The sequence below is a fragment of the Macrobrachium rosenbergii genome, chromosome 19 (genome assembly GCF_040412425.1).
Source record: "Macrobrachium rosenbergii isolate ZJJX-2024 chromosome 19, ASM4041242v1, whole genome shotgun sequence".
Classification (NCBI taxonomy): Eukaryota; Metazoa; Arthropoda; class Malacostraca; order Decapoda; family Palaemonidae; genus Macrobrachium; species Macrobrachium rosenbergii.
In genome coordinates this window covers 24,877,954-24,890,875 of record NC_089759.1, presented here as the reverse complement: position 1 = coordinate 24,890,875, position 12,922 = coordinate 24,877,954, and the positions used below count along the sequence as shown (strand labels likewise).

Below are 12,922 nucleotides of genomic sequence, written 5' to 3'. Positions count from 1 at the left end.
TTGAAGAAATATTTTATTTCTTATGTTATCTTGTTGCATGATGATTATCAGTTTTCAGTCTGGTTTTTACACTTTTTTATTTGGTAAACTGCATGTAAACTCGTGTTGTTCCAACTCTTAACTTGCAGTTACTTAGGTGTGAGGCAAGTTAAGCAGATTCACTTTAGTCCTTTTAGTAGTGAATCGTTTTTCAGGAGTGGTACATTCATTACCCAATTTTAGACTGGGGATTTATATCCACTCTGCAGTACAGTATAGTATTTAAGTTTTATCTTTGATATTGTGAAGCTGTTGTAATGCATGAGAATAATTGTTTGAAAATTATCGTAATAAAAAGAACTGTAAGATGCTCTGCTCAAATATTCTAGGTCTTAAGATAAATTTTTTTACCTGTATCATGTTTCTAAGTGTATCCTTATTATTCTGTCAGAAGCTCTTTAAGAAAATAAAGCAAAAGTTGTTCATTATCATCACTGGGATTGAACCTACCTTTATCTGCTGCTACAGCACAGCATGGTACATGAACATGGTATTCTGGGTACTGTAGAGCAGAACTTCCTACAGTATTTGTTGTCAAGAATAGTGAATGTGACTGCCGTGGAATTTTATGTTTCGAGGTTTAGCATATATAATCATGATTTTGATATCTTGCATCCCCAGGAGCAGTGACTGTATTCAACTGCCTCCTTGGGATTGTTCTTTGAATGGATCCACCAAAAATTTATTTTATGATTCAGTTTCTCATAAGGATAAAGTTAGCATTAATTTATACATGTATGCAGTAAATTGGTATAACCACATTACTGTGTGGTTGCCAAGGTGGCATCAGACCTAGCCATATTTTTCAGTAATGTTAGTTCAAGAAATGCAGTTTAATATGTCCATTTTTGGTCACAAATATGAAGGAATATATCTGACTGGAAAATATGAGCAAACTTCCTTATCAGTTGCTGACAATGAATGATTAACTTAATTCATGAGCAGACTTGCCATAGTGATCAGTAACAAATGATCCATGTCAGGCCCTTTGCACAACATTGAAGCCACCATAGATTAAATACTTTTAAGTCAAGAATTATGTCAACTGCTTATTCTCAAACAGTCAAATATATAGCCACCAGTATCAGATTTGTTACATTGTATTAGCAAAAGGTTACAAACAAAAATTCATGACTGCCACATTCTGTGATGAATGGTGACAAATAGTAAGCCATAAAACATTCTTTATGGCATGTACCCAGTACAGTATGTGCAATACTGCAGCAGTAAATAAAGGTGGGCATATATAAGCTCCAAATGAGAAATCTGCCCTGTACTTGTTTCTGGAAACAAGAATTTTACATAAAAAACACTATATTATACTGTACTTGGAAGTAGGACTGAAGATGAAAAACTTGTCCCTAGACCTTAGCAGTACCATACCTTGATCCTTATCAGAATGGTTTTGGAGGCCTTTTGATTAATTGAGCATCACCTGAAAGAATTGAAAACATATTGGCACAGTTGCAAGTCTTAGATTGTCAGTTCTCTTGACGTTTAGTGCTTATTTATGCAAAACAGAGCTCTAGGGGTGCTTTGATTTTATTGACCAGTATTTTGTTGCCATGTGTTTTGCTTAATCATTTCTTCTTCATTGCCTTTGTTGCGGAACCCAGCTTCAGGTAATTATACATCTACACCTATCATATTTCTGAAGTATGCTGTGCATTATTATTAGACAAGTATTACGTGATGGATAGAAAATATGAGAATATTTTAATGATTGTTTTTATATTTTGTACATTTAGAATGCCTTCTTTATTTACAAATACTGTTCTGTTTTTTATGTAAGTTTCTTGTCATTTTCATTTATCATATCTTCTATTCCCTGAGAATTACTACTCTTTTATATTGAATTCCAGAGATCGAAAGGATTTCATGGATTTACGAGGATGCAAGTATGTTTTTGCCAATAAAAATTCCTTAAGCAGTATTCAGCAAGTTCTTCTGAAGCTCAAACAACTTGGGGAGTCGGTTTCATTTTTCAATAACATTAAAGGTAAAGAGAAAATTTTACAAAACTGTGGTGTATTTATTTTTACTTCAAAGAAGCATTTTCTTCTAGTAAAATGAGGCCTGATTTCCTTATCTAGTTTTCTACTAAAAATTATTGTGATCCTTTTATCAAAACAGCCATAATAACTAATATAAATCTATCTTGCCTTTCTTCTCTCGTCTTGATAGGTCTACAGCATGTTTTCCTGGTGCAAAGGCTACAATCCTTGGCTCATATTTCCACCAGTTCTTCTCCTAGCCATACTTGTGTCTTATCAAATCAGATACTGTCCCTTAAAATATATACTCATGAGTTGTGTAGGATTCATATTTTCTTGAAGACCAGCCAGGCTCCTGTCCTGACTAGTTATTAATTTGTACAATTACCCTTGTCTGGAAACCTTCACAAGTTGTGCTCAATCCATATTGAGTTATCACTTTCTTAAACACAGACCCATCTCAGCTATTTGAGTCACCATACAGTATTTGAATCATTAGTATTGTTTCTACAGAGTAATATCTAATTGGTGCTTTTCTGTTATACTTCTTCAGGGAGTTTGTTACAGTATAGTATTGGCTTTGACATCTCTGTAACATTTTAACAGTCTAACTTAAGGCTGTGTTAGCTAAGTTTTCAGTAAATGGCTTCACTTCTTGCTGTAGACATGCCTACCTTTTTATGTAACAACTTTAAAGCTGTTGGTATTGTTAGTAGCTGAATTCTGTTCCTTTCCACATTTTTACTGGTGTTCTTTGTCAGTAATACTCAGATTACCCTAGAAATCAATTGTAATAAAACTGCCTTGATTGAGGGTCAGCTTGGAATAAGCTTGTCAACAAAAAACTCTTGGATTGATATCCATCTGACTGAGGCACAGTAAGATTATATCAGCCTATCTTTAAATTGCCCTCACTTAGAATCCTTGGATACAAGTGCTAGGTATCAAGAGTGACAGCCGACATGCATTGATTTTGAAGATCCAGTGAGGTTAGTTTTGGGGGAAAATAGAATCTCCTGTATTGTTTCAAAATCCTCAGCAGAAGGAGAAAGTGTTTGTTTAATGTGGCAAAGGATCTGACCTTGAATGACTTCACTGTATTACACTAGTACCGTTTGAAGTAGTGTGAGGTAAACAAGTGATGTTAAATCTGTTCATAGTTGAAAACAATGGAAACCAGCAGCAGTCCCAAACATAAGGAATGGTAGTATTAAATTGGAATAAGGTTCTACTTGTTTGCATGTGAGGTATGACAGGAAGGTGTAGTGAAGGAACATCAATCCAAAAGAGGTAAAACTAGATTTGCCATGGCTATAGAGCTTTAGGAATTGGAGCCCAGAAATCCATGAGCAATTCCTCATAGATTGAAATAATTGAGAAATTCATGCATCTCCAAGTTTTTGCTAATAAAACCAATTTGATATCCAGATCATTTTATATTAAGGTTAGAGAAAGTGTTCTAATTTCTTGAACCTGTACTTTGATCTGAGCAGCATTTTCACAGACTCTACCAAACTCTTGAGATAATCTGTGTTAGCTTGAAGAAATTGGTATTCTTGACATGTCCTGTGAATAAAAAGTCAAGAAGTGCTCACCTGTTAAAGACATTAGTCATATGGAGGTATAAATGGATTGCTTTTAATAGACATAAGAGGTCTTCATCAGTTTTGGCTTGAGGTGATAGTGACAGAGTAACAAAAGTGGCTGAAGTTAATTTTGCCTACTAGAAGTTTCCATTTTAGCCATGAAGTGCATAGCAAAAGATGAGCCGACAGCTTAGTAATTCTTGGAGTGAGTAAGCGTGCTAAAAAGGCTGAGTTCATTGACTTGTCTAAAAAAGGCAGGCTCAAAGGAAAACAATTCTCAAGATAAGATCGACTAGGTTTTGTATGGACACTTTGTTAAGATCATCAAATTCTGTTCAAGTCTGCAGGGTTCGGAATTTCGATTCATATTGGTTCTGAGGTCTGGGTTAGAGAAGATCTGTAGCCTTTAAGATCAGCATACATTTTATTCTCTCCAGACAAGATGGTCCCTGTTGTCAAGTTATCATACTGTTTTGCCAGGTATGTAATGAGAGAGTAACTGTAGACCAAGGAAAACTACATTCAATTATAGAAAGTCGACATACTGCTTGCTGGTGAGACCACATCACCCTCCTAGGTTGGAGGCATCTGAGAAAAGGAGGATTTCTGGCATTGGAGGAACTGGGGGCACACCTACTCGTAGGTGCTGAATATCTTGCTAAAACAAAAAATCTTTCTCAACTCATGTAGAAGGTGGAACTAGAAAACTGTCTTGTAGAGAGATAAATACCAGCTGGTATATATCTTTAATTTACAGGAATGATTTTGCAGACAGCTGTGGGAACTGAATTTTTTCAGAGGGAAAAGTGTCCAACAAGACACTGCCAGGCCTTGGTGGCAGGAACTATATACCAAAGAAAAGTCTAAATTGAAAAGTAAAGACCTGAAATTTTCCCTTAGCTGGATGAACCAAAGTGCTGGCAGTGTCTATGATTTTACCATTGAAAGTGGCTCGTATACATGTTACTAGGTCAGACTACTTTTAGTTAATTATAAGGTGGAGATTCTGGCCAGCTTGAAGTAACCTGTGGCGATATTGGCAGTGAGCATAGGCTAAGCAATAATTAGGACAAAAACTCTGAGGTACAGTGGGAGGACCGAAGCAGCAGGCTTGAAAGTGGAAGACCCTTCCCAACTAGACAAAATGGAAATACTGTAAGTAAATCTGAACCAGTAAATATATCTGCCAGATGGAGTGACAATCTGAAGCAGCAGCCACAAGTTTGGAAATAGATGGCCAAAGTCGTTGATTTAGCAGGTTATCCTTTATTCACCTTTGCAACAACAAAGATGAATAAATGAACTTCACTTTGTTGTCCAAGGCTAAAAGCATTTCTGATCTTGTGGCATAAGACTCAAAGAGTATCGTCTGACATAAGATTTGGGCCCCATCTCTAGAACGGGCAGGCAATAATATTTGCAATGATTTAGTGACCCATGATTCTGTTTCCATTTCCTGCCAAGATCTGCAGTTTCTATATGTGGAGTAAACTGAATATTGGCTTTGACCTCCCTCATGAGATCAGCTTGAAACACATTTAGGTTTATGAAATCAATCGCCTTAAGGACCCTGAAGTCAGAGGAAGAAAGTAAACATGAAAGGCTCCATATTACTGGTGTTTTTATGAAAATTTTTGGAGCTGGTAAGATATCCTGATTGACACGGCTGAGGTTCTCCCCATCGGGGTGATTAATTTGGCTTTGGCAAGGCAAAGATCTGCATTTACTGGAAGGAAGAGTAAAGGTGGCCCTTAGGGCTCACTCTTCTCATTTGATCAACGAAGCACTTGGTTGTGTGATCTTGGAGAAAAGGAGGCAGAATATAGTAACTAGGGAAAGATGATTTAGCCTTCTTTGAAAGGGCTTCATGCTAGGAAGAGATTTGCAGTCTTGAGTTGAACTTTCAGTCACAGTCAAACTGTTGTAGCCTCAAATCAGGAAGGAGAAACAACTCTGATGAAAATGTGAGGGTATCTTACATGCCATCAGTTTCCTTAAAAGGAGAATGTTGGTAGTTGGAAGGTCAAATTCAAAGGAGTCATTGTCTGACTTCAGATCCTCCCTTCAGCTAAGCAGCGTATACTACCTTTTGAGGTTTCTAAAGTCTGTTAAGCTGATGATCTTACTGATTACAACTTTTTGTGGAATCCTGCTAGCAGCAGAAAAGATAAAACTATACATAAATGAGGATACTTGTGCGCTGCTCATTTGTATATGCAAAGAATATATACATCCATTTTATGGTCTCATTAACATACTTGTACTGTAATTCTCTTTACCTAAGAGCACCTCAATACAGATAATGCCCACCTCATCATCTACCAGGTGAGCCTTTCCAAAATCTTGTGGCTTCATATTCCGAGGCAATACTCGGTAATAAGGCAGTGGTTTTTAGATGGAAAACAAAATATATCTGTATGTGCATAATTACTGTCAAAGAGCTGATGATTTGTTATGTGCATAGTTTTAAAGATCACACAAAGACAATCTTCTTTTTCACATTATGACATTTTCCCCACCATTAAAACAAGCACACAGACATGATAGCACTTATGGGAGAACCTTGTTGTGGAATACACATAAGTTGTTAGTTGTAGCCCACTTGCAGTTGGTTTTAGTCCCCTTGACTGTGAAGCATTTGTTGGTGGAATGCTGCAGTCTGGACTTGAGAGTGTTCTTTTGTGCGTACTAGGGTGAGAATGGTAACTACAGTATTATCTCTCATGGAATTTGGAGAGTGATGCTGTAATTAGATTATGTTTTTAAATTCACTGAGGATATATTTCTTAATATAAACGTTTTATTTTGGGTAATTGTGATTTTTTAAACATCTGACTTACCTGGTAGTTATATATATAGCTTAAGTCCCTGACGCGCGGCAGAATTTCAAAACTCGCGGCAATCGCCGATGGGTAGTCAGGTGTACCACTAGTGCGCCTCTACCCAGGTACCTTGAACCATTCCAACTGTTCCTCAGATCTTCCCTGCCGCCATACCGGTTGCATCGTTAAGAATTTTGCTCGTTTGGCCCGTGATTTTCACAGAGTTTTGGTGAAGTACACTTTGGCTTTGGCTTTCGCTCGTTTTTTGGATTTGATTTGGATTTTCTGGATTTGTTAGATATTGTTGATTTTGACCTTTGCTCGCTTTGGATTTTTCTTACGATTTTTTCACTTTCCAAGATGTCTGACTCTGCTTCGAGTGTGAGAATGTGTGTGAGGGGGTGTAAAACCCGGCTTGCTAAAGCCGCGTTGGATCCCCACTCTATTTGTGTAAAATGCAGAGGGAAAAATTGCGAGTTAAAGGATAGATGTGATGAATGTTTTGGTTTATCAGAAAGAGAGTGGATGGATTACTACCGATATGTTTCTAAGCTTGAAAGGATAGGATCAGAAGAGCCGGGAGTAGTAAATCTCGCTCTTCTAGAGATAGTCAGGGAATTGAAGATTCTCCTCATATCAATCCTATTATTCATTCCCCAGTAGTGGTAGTCCCAGAACCCCCCACTGATACTGATAAGGAACCAACCTTCAAGGACATGATGACGGCCATTCAAACCCTTGGACAAAAGGTAGAATCCCTCGCAAGAGACAGAGAGGATTTATGGTCGAATGTCAGAGATCTGAAACATTCAAGTGCTAATGAGAAAAATAAGAGTGCAAGTGTTGTGGAGGGTGCGGTTGCTCGGTCCTGTCGTGCTCCTAGTCCTAGACCTCTTCCAAGCTCACCAACCCCTGTGAGAAGGAATGTCGACAGACGAAGGGAGGCGAGAGGCTTTAGCTACCGAAAGCAGTCGTCCCCCTCGAGCGCACCTGTTGACGCTTCCCAGGACGCTCACCCGCCAGGAAAGGCGAGGTTAAAGTGTTTTCATCCTCGCCGGAGGACGCTGTTACTAGAAGGGACTGGCGCCATACGACCTTATCGAGACCCCTCAAAAGGAAACTTCCTTCGTGGAGCGCGCCGGGATTTGACACTTCCTACCCGGGATGTAGTCACTGGAGCAGCCCAGAGCGTTCCCCTTAGTTCGGACAATTGCTCTCCAGTGAAAAGCAGACGTATGTTGTCGCATCGGCGGCCGTCTGCTTCCGCTGATGACGAAATAAGACCGAGGCGTCGCCGAAACTTCATTTCCAACGCCGCATCGATGAAAATGAATTAGTAGTTGATATTGCGGCTCCCCATGTCGATCCCCAGCAACAGGTAGCTCCGCAGATCAGTCTAATTCAGGACATGCAACGGAAACTCTCTTCCCTGATGCAAGTCTTTCAGCCTGCAGATAAGACGGATGCAGACGCTTGTCCACCGATGGCTGTACGTCGCCCTGAGGAAACTTTTTGACCGATGTCGCACAGGCGCCAGCTCTCAAGTGACTTCAGGGTGCGGCGGGACAGCTAACGCGGAAAATGTTTCGCCTATTCAAGAAACCTCAATCATTTTACGTCCAGCCTGAGGAAGCTTTTGACAGATGTCGCACAGGCGCCAGTTCTCAAGCGACCTTAAGGTTGGACGGAACAATGATTGTCAGAAGTCTGGACGCCAGGACGCCCGAGTAGCTCAAGAGGATGGACGCCAGGACGCCAGGCGCCAAGATCTTGGTCGCCAGGACGCCAGACGCCAAGAATCTGGACGCCAGGACGCCAGGCGCCACGAAGACACCAGACGCCACGAGACTGGACACCAGGGCGCCGAAAGGCCAAGGTGATACTTTGAAAGAAGTCGCTTCTTTGGTTTTTGGTCAATCAGAAGAAGAGATTGATGATATCCCTCAGTCTCCTGTGGATCTGATCGAACAAGTTTCGAAGAAGAAGATAGTAAAGGCCTTCAACTTTCATCAGACTTCAAAAACTTATGAAACTTTTTTATGGAGGTTTTCCTGAAAACTTTATTTTGACGGCTCCTCGTTCCCACCTTCAGAATTTACTCTGGGAAGGCGCCTAAGGAGTCAGCTTTTATGAAGATGGTTTTGTCCCGCTCGTCCATGAGAGCTCTCAAAATGATGAATGAATGGATGCTTTCAAAGAAAGAACAAGGAAAGACAGCCTTTGCTTTTCCTCCAGCCAAACTAGCTTCAAGATCGAGCGTTTGGTATCAAACGGGAGAATCGTTCGCCTTGGAATACCTGCCTCTTCCCGAGGAGACTTCTCGAATCTTGTTGATTCATCTCACCGAGTGGCCATGGGGAGAACGGTTTTGTTGGTCAACATCAGAGTTGGACCACCTCCTCAAAGGAATTTTTAGGGCCTTCGAGGTCTTTAACTTTCTGGACTGGACCCTGGGAGCGTTAGGAAGAAAGATGGGATTATTCAGCACGACCGACAAAGAAGAATTTGTACATCTTATGTCGTGTATGGATAAAGGAATCAGAGACGGTGCCAGCGAATTAGCGGCGCTTTTCTCAGCAGGAATCTTGAAGAAAAGGACCCATCTTTGCTCTTTCCTAGCTAATGGGGTCACATCCAGTCAAAAAGCGGAATTAATTTACGCCCCTTTTTCCTCTCACCTCTTCCCTCAAGACTTGGTTAAAGATATTTCTACCTCCTTAGCTCAGAAAACCACACAAGATCTTATATCGAAGACAGCAAAGAAAGTCTTACCAACGACTTTCATGACTAAAAAGAGTAAGGCTGAGGCTTCTGTGCTTCAGGGATCTCAGACCTTTCGTGGTCGGCCCTCAGGTAGAGGTTCCTCGAGGGCGGGTAGAAGATCTGCAGCAAGGAGTGCCTCTAGACAGGGAAGAAACAGGACTTGACGTTCCCCCCCTTCAGGCAGCGGTAGGTGCCAGGCTGTTAAACTTCTGGCAGGTATGGGAGAAAAGAGGAGCGGATCCTTGGTCCATTCAACTACTCAAGGATGGATACAAAATCCCTTTCCTAAGAAAGCCCCTGTTGGCAGACAAACCAATAGATCTGTCTCCCAGATACAGAGACGAGTCCAAGGCACAGGCGATTCGACAGCAAGTTTCGTTATTATTGCAGAAAAACGCAATAGAGAAAATACAAAATCTGGATTCGCCAGGATTCTACAACCGCCTTTTCCTGGTTCCCAAGAGCTCGGGGGGTTGGAGACCAGTACTGGATGTGAGTGCCCTCAACGCCTTTGTACAAAAGACGAAGTTTTCCATGGAAACAACAAAATCAGTGTTAGCGGCAGTCAGACAACACGACTGGATGGTTTCCTTGGACCTTCAGGACGCATATCTCCACATTCCTATCCACCCGGGCTTCAAGAAATACCTGAGATTCGTCTTCAGGGAACAGGTATTCCAGTTTCGGGCTCTTTGCTTCGGCCTAAACACGGCGCCCCAAATATTCACCAGACTGATGTCGAATGTAGCGGAATGCTGCACACGAGAGCATCAGGGCCTCTCTGTATCTGGACGACTGGCTTCTCAGAGCTCCTTCCTTCAATCGCTGTCTGGAGGATCTTCAAACGACAGTCTGTTTATCAGAGGAACTAGGACTTCTGGTAAACAGGCAGAAGTCACATCTGACCCCATCTCAAGAGATCCTGTATCTAGGGATGAGGATTCAGTCTCGGGATTTTCGGTTTTTCCGTCACCATCAAGGATGGAACAGACCTTAGTAAAATTAAAGGACTTTCTGGGGAAACGGATGTGCTCGGCGAGGAATGGATGAGCCTGCTAGGGACCCTTTCCTCGCTAGAACAGTTCGTTTCTTAGGAAGACTAAACCTTCGCCCACTCCAATTCCACCTCAATCGGTATTGGAGCAGAGAAGACGGGCTAGAGAAAGAGTGTATCCCCATTTCAGAGGCGATGAAACAGTGCCTTCAGTGGTGGAACGACCCAGTCAAGCTTCAGGAGGGCCTTTCATTAAAACAGAAGAACCCAGACCTAGTGTTGTTCTCCGACGCCGTCCGGACTCGGGTGGGGAGCAACATTGGGAAAGTTGGAAGTATCAGGATTCTGGACCAGAGAGCAAGAGAAGCTCCACATAAATCAAAAGGAGCTGACTGCAATAGTTTTAGCCCTCAAAGAGTTACAACACTCAGTCCAAGACAAGGTCGTACAGGTCAACTCCGACAACACGACGGCGTTGGCCTACATCAACAAACAAGGAGGAACCCACTCCAGGTCACTGTACGAAACGTTGAGGCAACTCCTTATCTGGGCCAAGGAGAAAAATGTGACATTGTTGACACGTTTCATTCAGGGGGAAAGAAATGTGAGGGCAGACAGTCTGAGCAGGAAAGGTCAAGTCCTGGCAACAGAATGGACTCTTCACCAAGATGTCTGCAGAGAATTGTGGCGGATTTGGGGTCGTCCATGATAGACCTCTTCGCCACAGCTCAAACGAAGAGGATGGAGACGTACTGCTCTCCTGTGCCAGACCCCGAGGCAATGCACATAGATGCGTTCCTTTTAAATTGGTCCAACCTGGACGTTTACGCCTTTCCCCCCTTCAAGATCATAAACAGAGTCATTCAGAAGTTCGTGTCCCACGAGAGCGCCAGGATGACTCTAGTGGTCCCCTTTTGGCCAACAAGAGAATGGTTCACAGAGGTGCGGGAATGGATGGTGGACACGCCGAGAAGTCTGCCCCTAAGGCCAGATCTACTCAAACAACCCCACTTGGAAAGGTATCACCAAAACCTCCAAGGTCTACAGCTAACTGCCTTCAGACTATCGAAAAAAACTCGCAAGAGCTAGAGGATTTTCAAGGAGGCAGCTAGAGCGATCGCAAAGAGCTAGGAGGTCATCTACCATCAGGGTATACCAATCCAAGTGGGATATTTTTAGAGGTTGGTGTAAAACAACTCCGTGTCCTCGTCCAGTACCTCTGTGACCCAGATAGCGGATTTTCTTCTTTACCTTAAGAGGAGACGTAACTTTTCAGTCTCTACTATTAAGGGATACAGGAGCATGTTGGCAGCGGTCTTCAGACACAGAAACTTGGACTTGTCTGCCAATAAGGATCTCCAAGACCTTATCAGATCATTCGAGACTACCAAAGAGAAAAGTCAGATCTCACCAGCGTGGAACCTAGACGTGGTCCTAAAGTTCCTCATGTCCGATAGGTTTGAACCTTTGCAAGAGATTTCATTTAAAGATCTCACAATGAAGACTCTATTTTTGGTTTGCTTGGCGACAGCTAAAAGAGTCAGTGAAGTACATGCCTTCAATAAAACCGTCGGTTTTAGGAACGGCAAAGCTATCTGCTCTCTACAATTGGGGTTTTTAGCTAAGAATGAACGGCCTTCACAACCATGGCCCAAGTCCTTCGAGATTATGAATCTGGCAGAGATCGCAGGTGAGGAGTTAGAGAGAGTCCTCTGTCCGGTAAGAGCTCTGAGAGCGTACCTGCAAAGGACGAAGAATTTACGAGGCAGGTCAGAGGCGCTTTGGTGTTCAGTTAAGAAGCCCTCTCTACCAATGTCAAAGAATGCGTTATCCTTTTTCATTAGACAGTTGATAAGGGAAGCGCATTCAGAATGTAATGAAGCGGACCTTAAGCTTCTAAAGGTTAAAACCCATGAGGTCAGAGCGGTTGCAACCTCTGTAGCCTTTAGACAGAATAGGTCCCTACAAAGTATCATGGACTCTACCTTCTGGAGAAGCAAGTCAGTGTTTGCCTCACACTACTTGAAGCAAGTACAAACGCTTTATGACGACTGCTATACACTGGGACCGTTTATAGCAGCTAACTCAGTAGTGGGAGAAGGGACTACCCCTGCAATCCCATAATTCGATGCCCTTGATTCTTGCCTTGGAATAGTTGTAATCTTATGGTTGTTTGTGGAGATTGGACGCAATCTTCCGCAATCATTGATTTTAGTCAGGTAATCAGTTTGTTCCTTGGCAGCGCCCGGAACAAGGGTATTATAGGTTGTCTGTCACATAGAGGTTGGTATACCGGTTGGCAGCTCCTAGAGGTCTTCAGCCCCCTGAGTGGATCGCTGGACCTCTTAAGGAAAGCAGACATAATGAGGGGGAGTTCATTGAAGTCAGCTTCCTTAAACCAGGTAAGAACCTTAAGTTGGTTTATTAACCCTTACAAAAAATTCCAAAGATGTTGGCTGTCTCTGACCCTCCACCAAAGGTGTCAATCAGCTATATATATAACTACCAGGTAAGTCAGATGTTTAAAAATGATATTTTCATAATAAAATAAATTTTTGAACATACTTACCTGGTAGTTATATATGATTAAATTCCCACCTTCCTCCCCTCTAGAGACTAGGGGCATGGAAGATCTGAGGAACAGTTGGAATGGTTCAAGGTACCTGGGTAGAGGGCGCACTAGTGGTACACCTGACTACCCATCGGCGATTGCAAAGAGTTTTG

The 12,922-nt window shown here is 42.1% G+C and overlaps 1 protein-coding gene across 6 annotated transcripts in view; it reads left to right on the top strand.

The window, feature by feature from the left end:
• The window catches only part of LOC136848751 (uncharacterized), a 49,371-nt gene that overhangs the window by 24,807 nt on the left and 11,642 nt on the right, over window positions 1-12,922 (top strand). For all 6 annotated transcript variants that reach the window (XM_067121318.1, XM_067121315.1, XM_067121319.1 and 3 more), the window contains one exon: window positions 1,902-2,038. In XM_067121318.1, coding sequence (XP_066977419.1) covers window positions 1,902-2,038 — 137 coding nt within the window. The remainder of the gene's footprint in view (window positions 1-1,901; window positions 2,039-12,922) is intronic.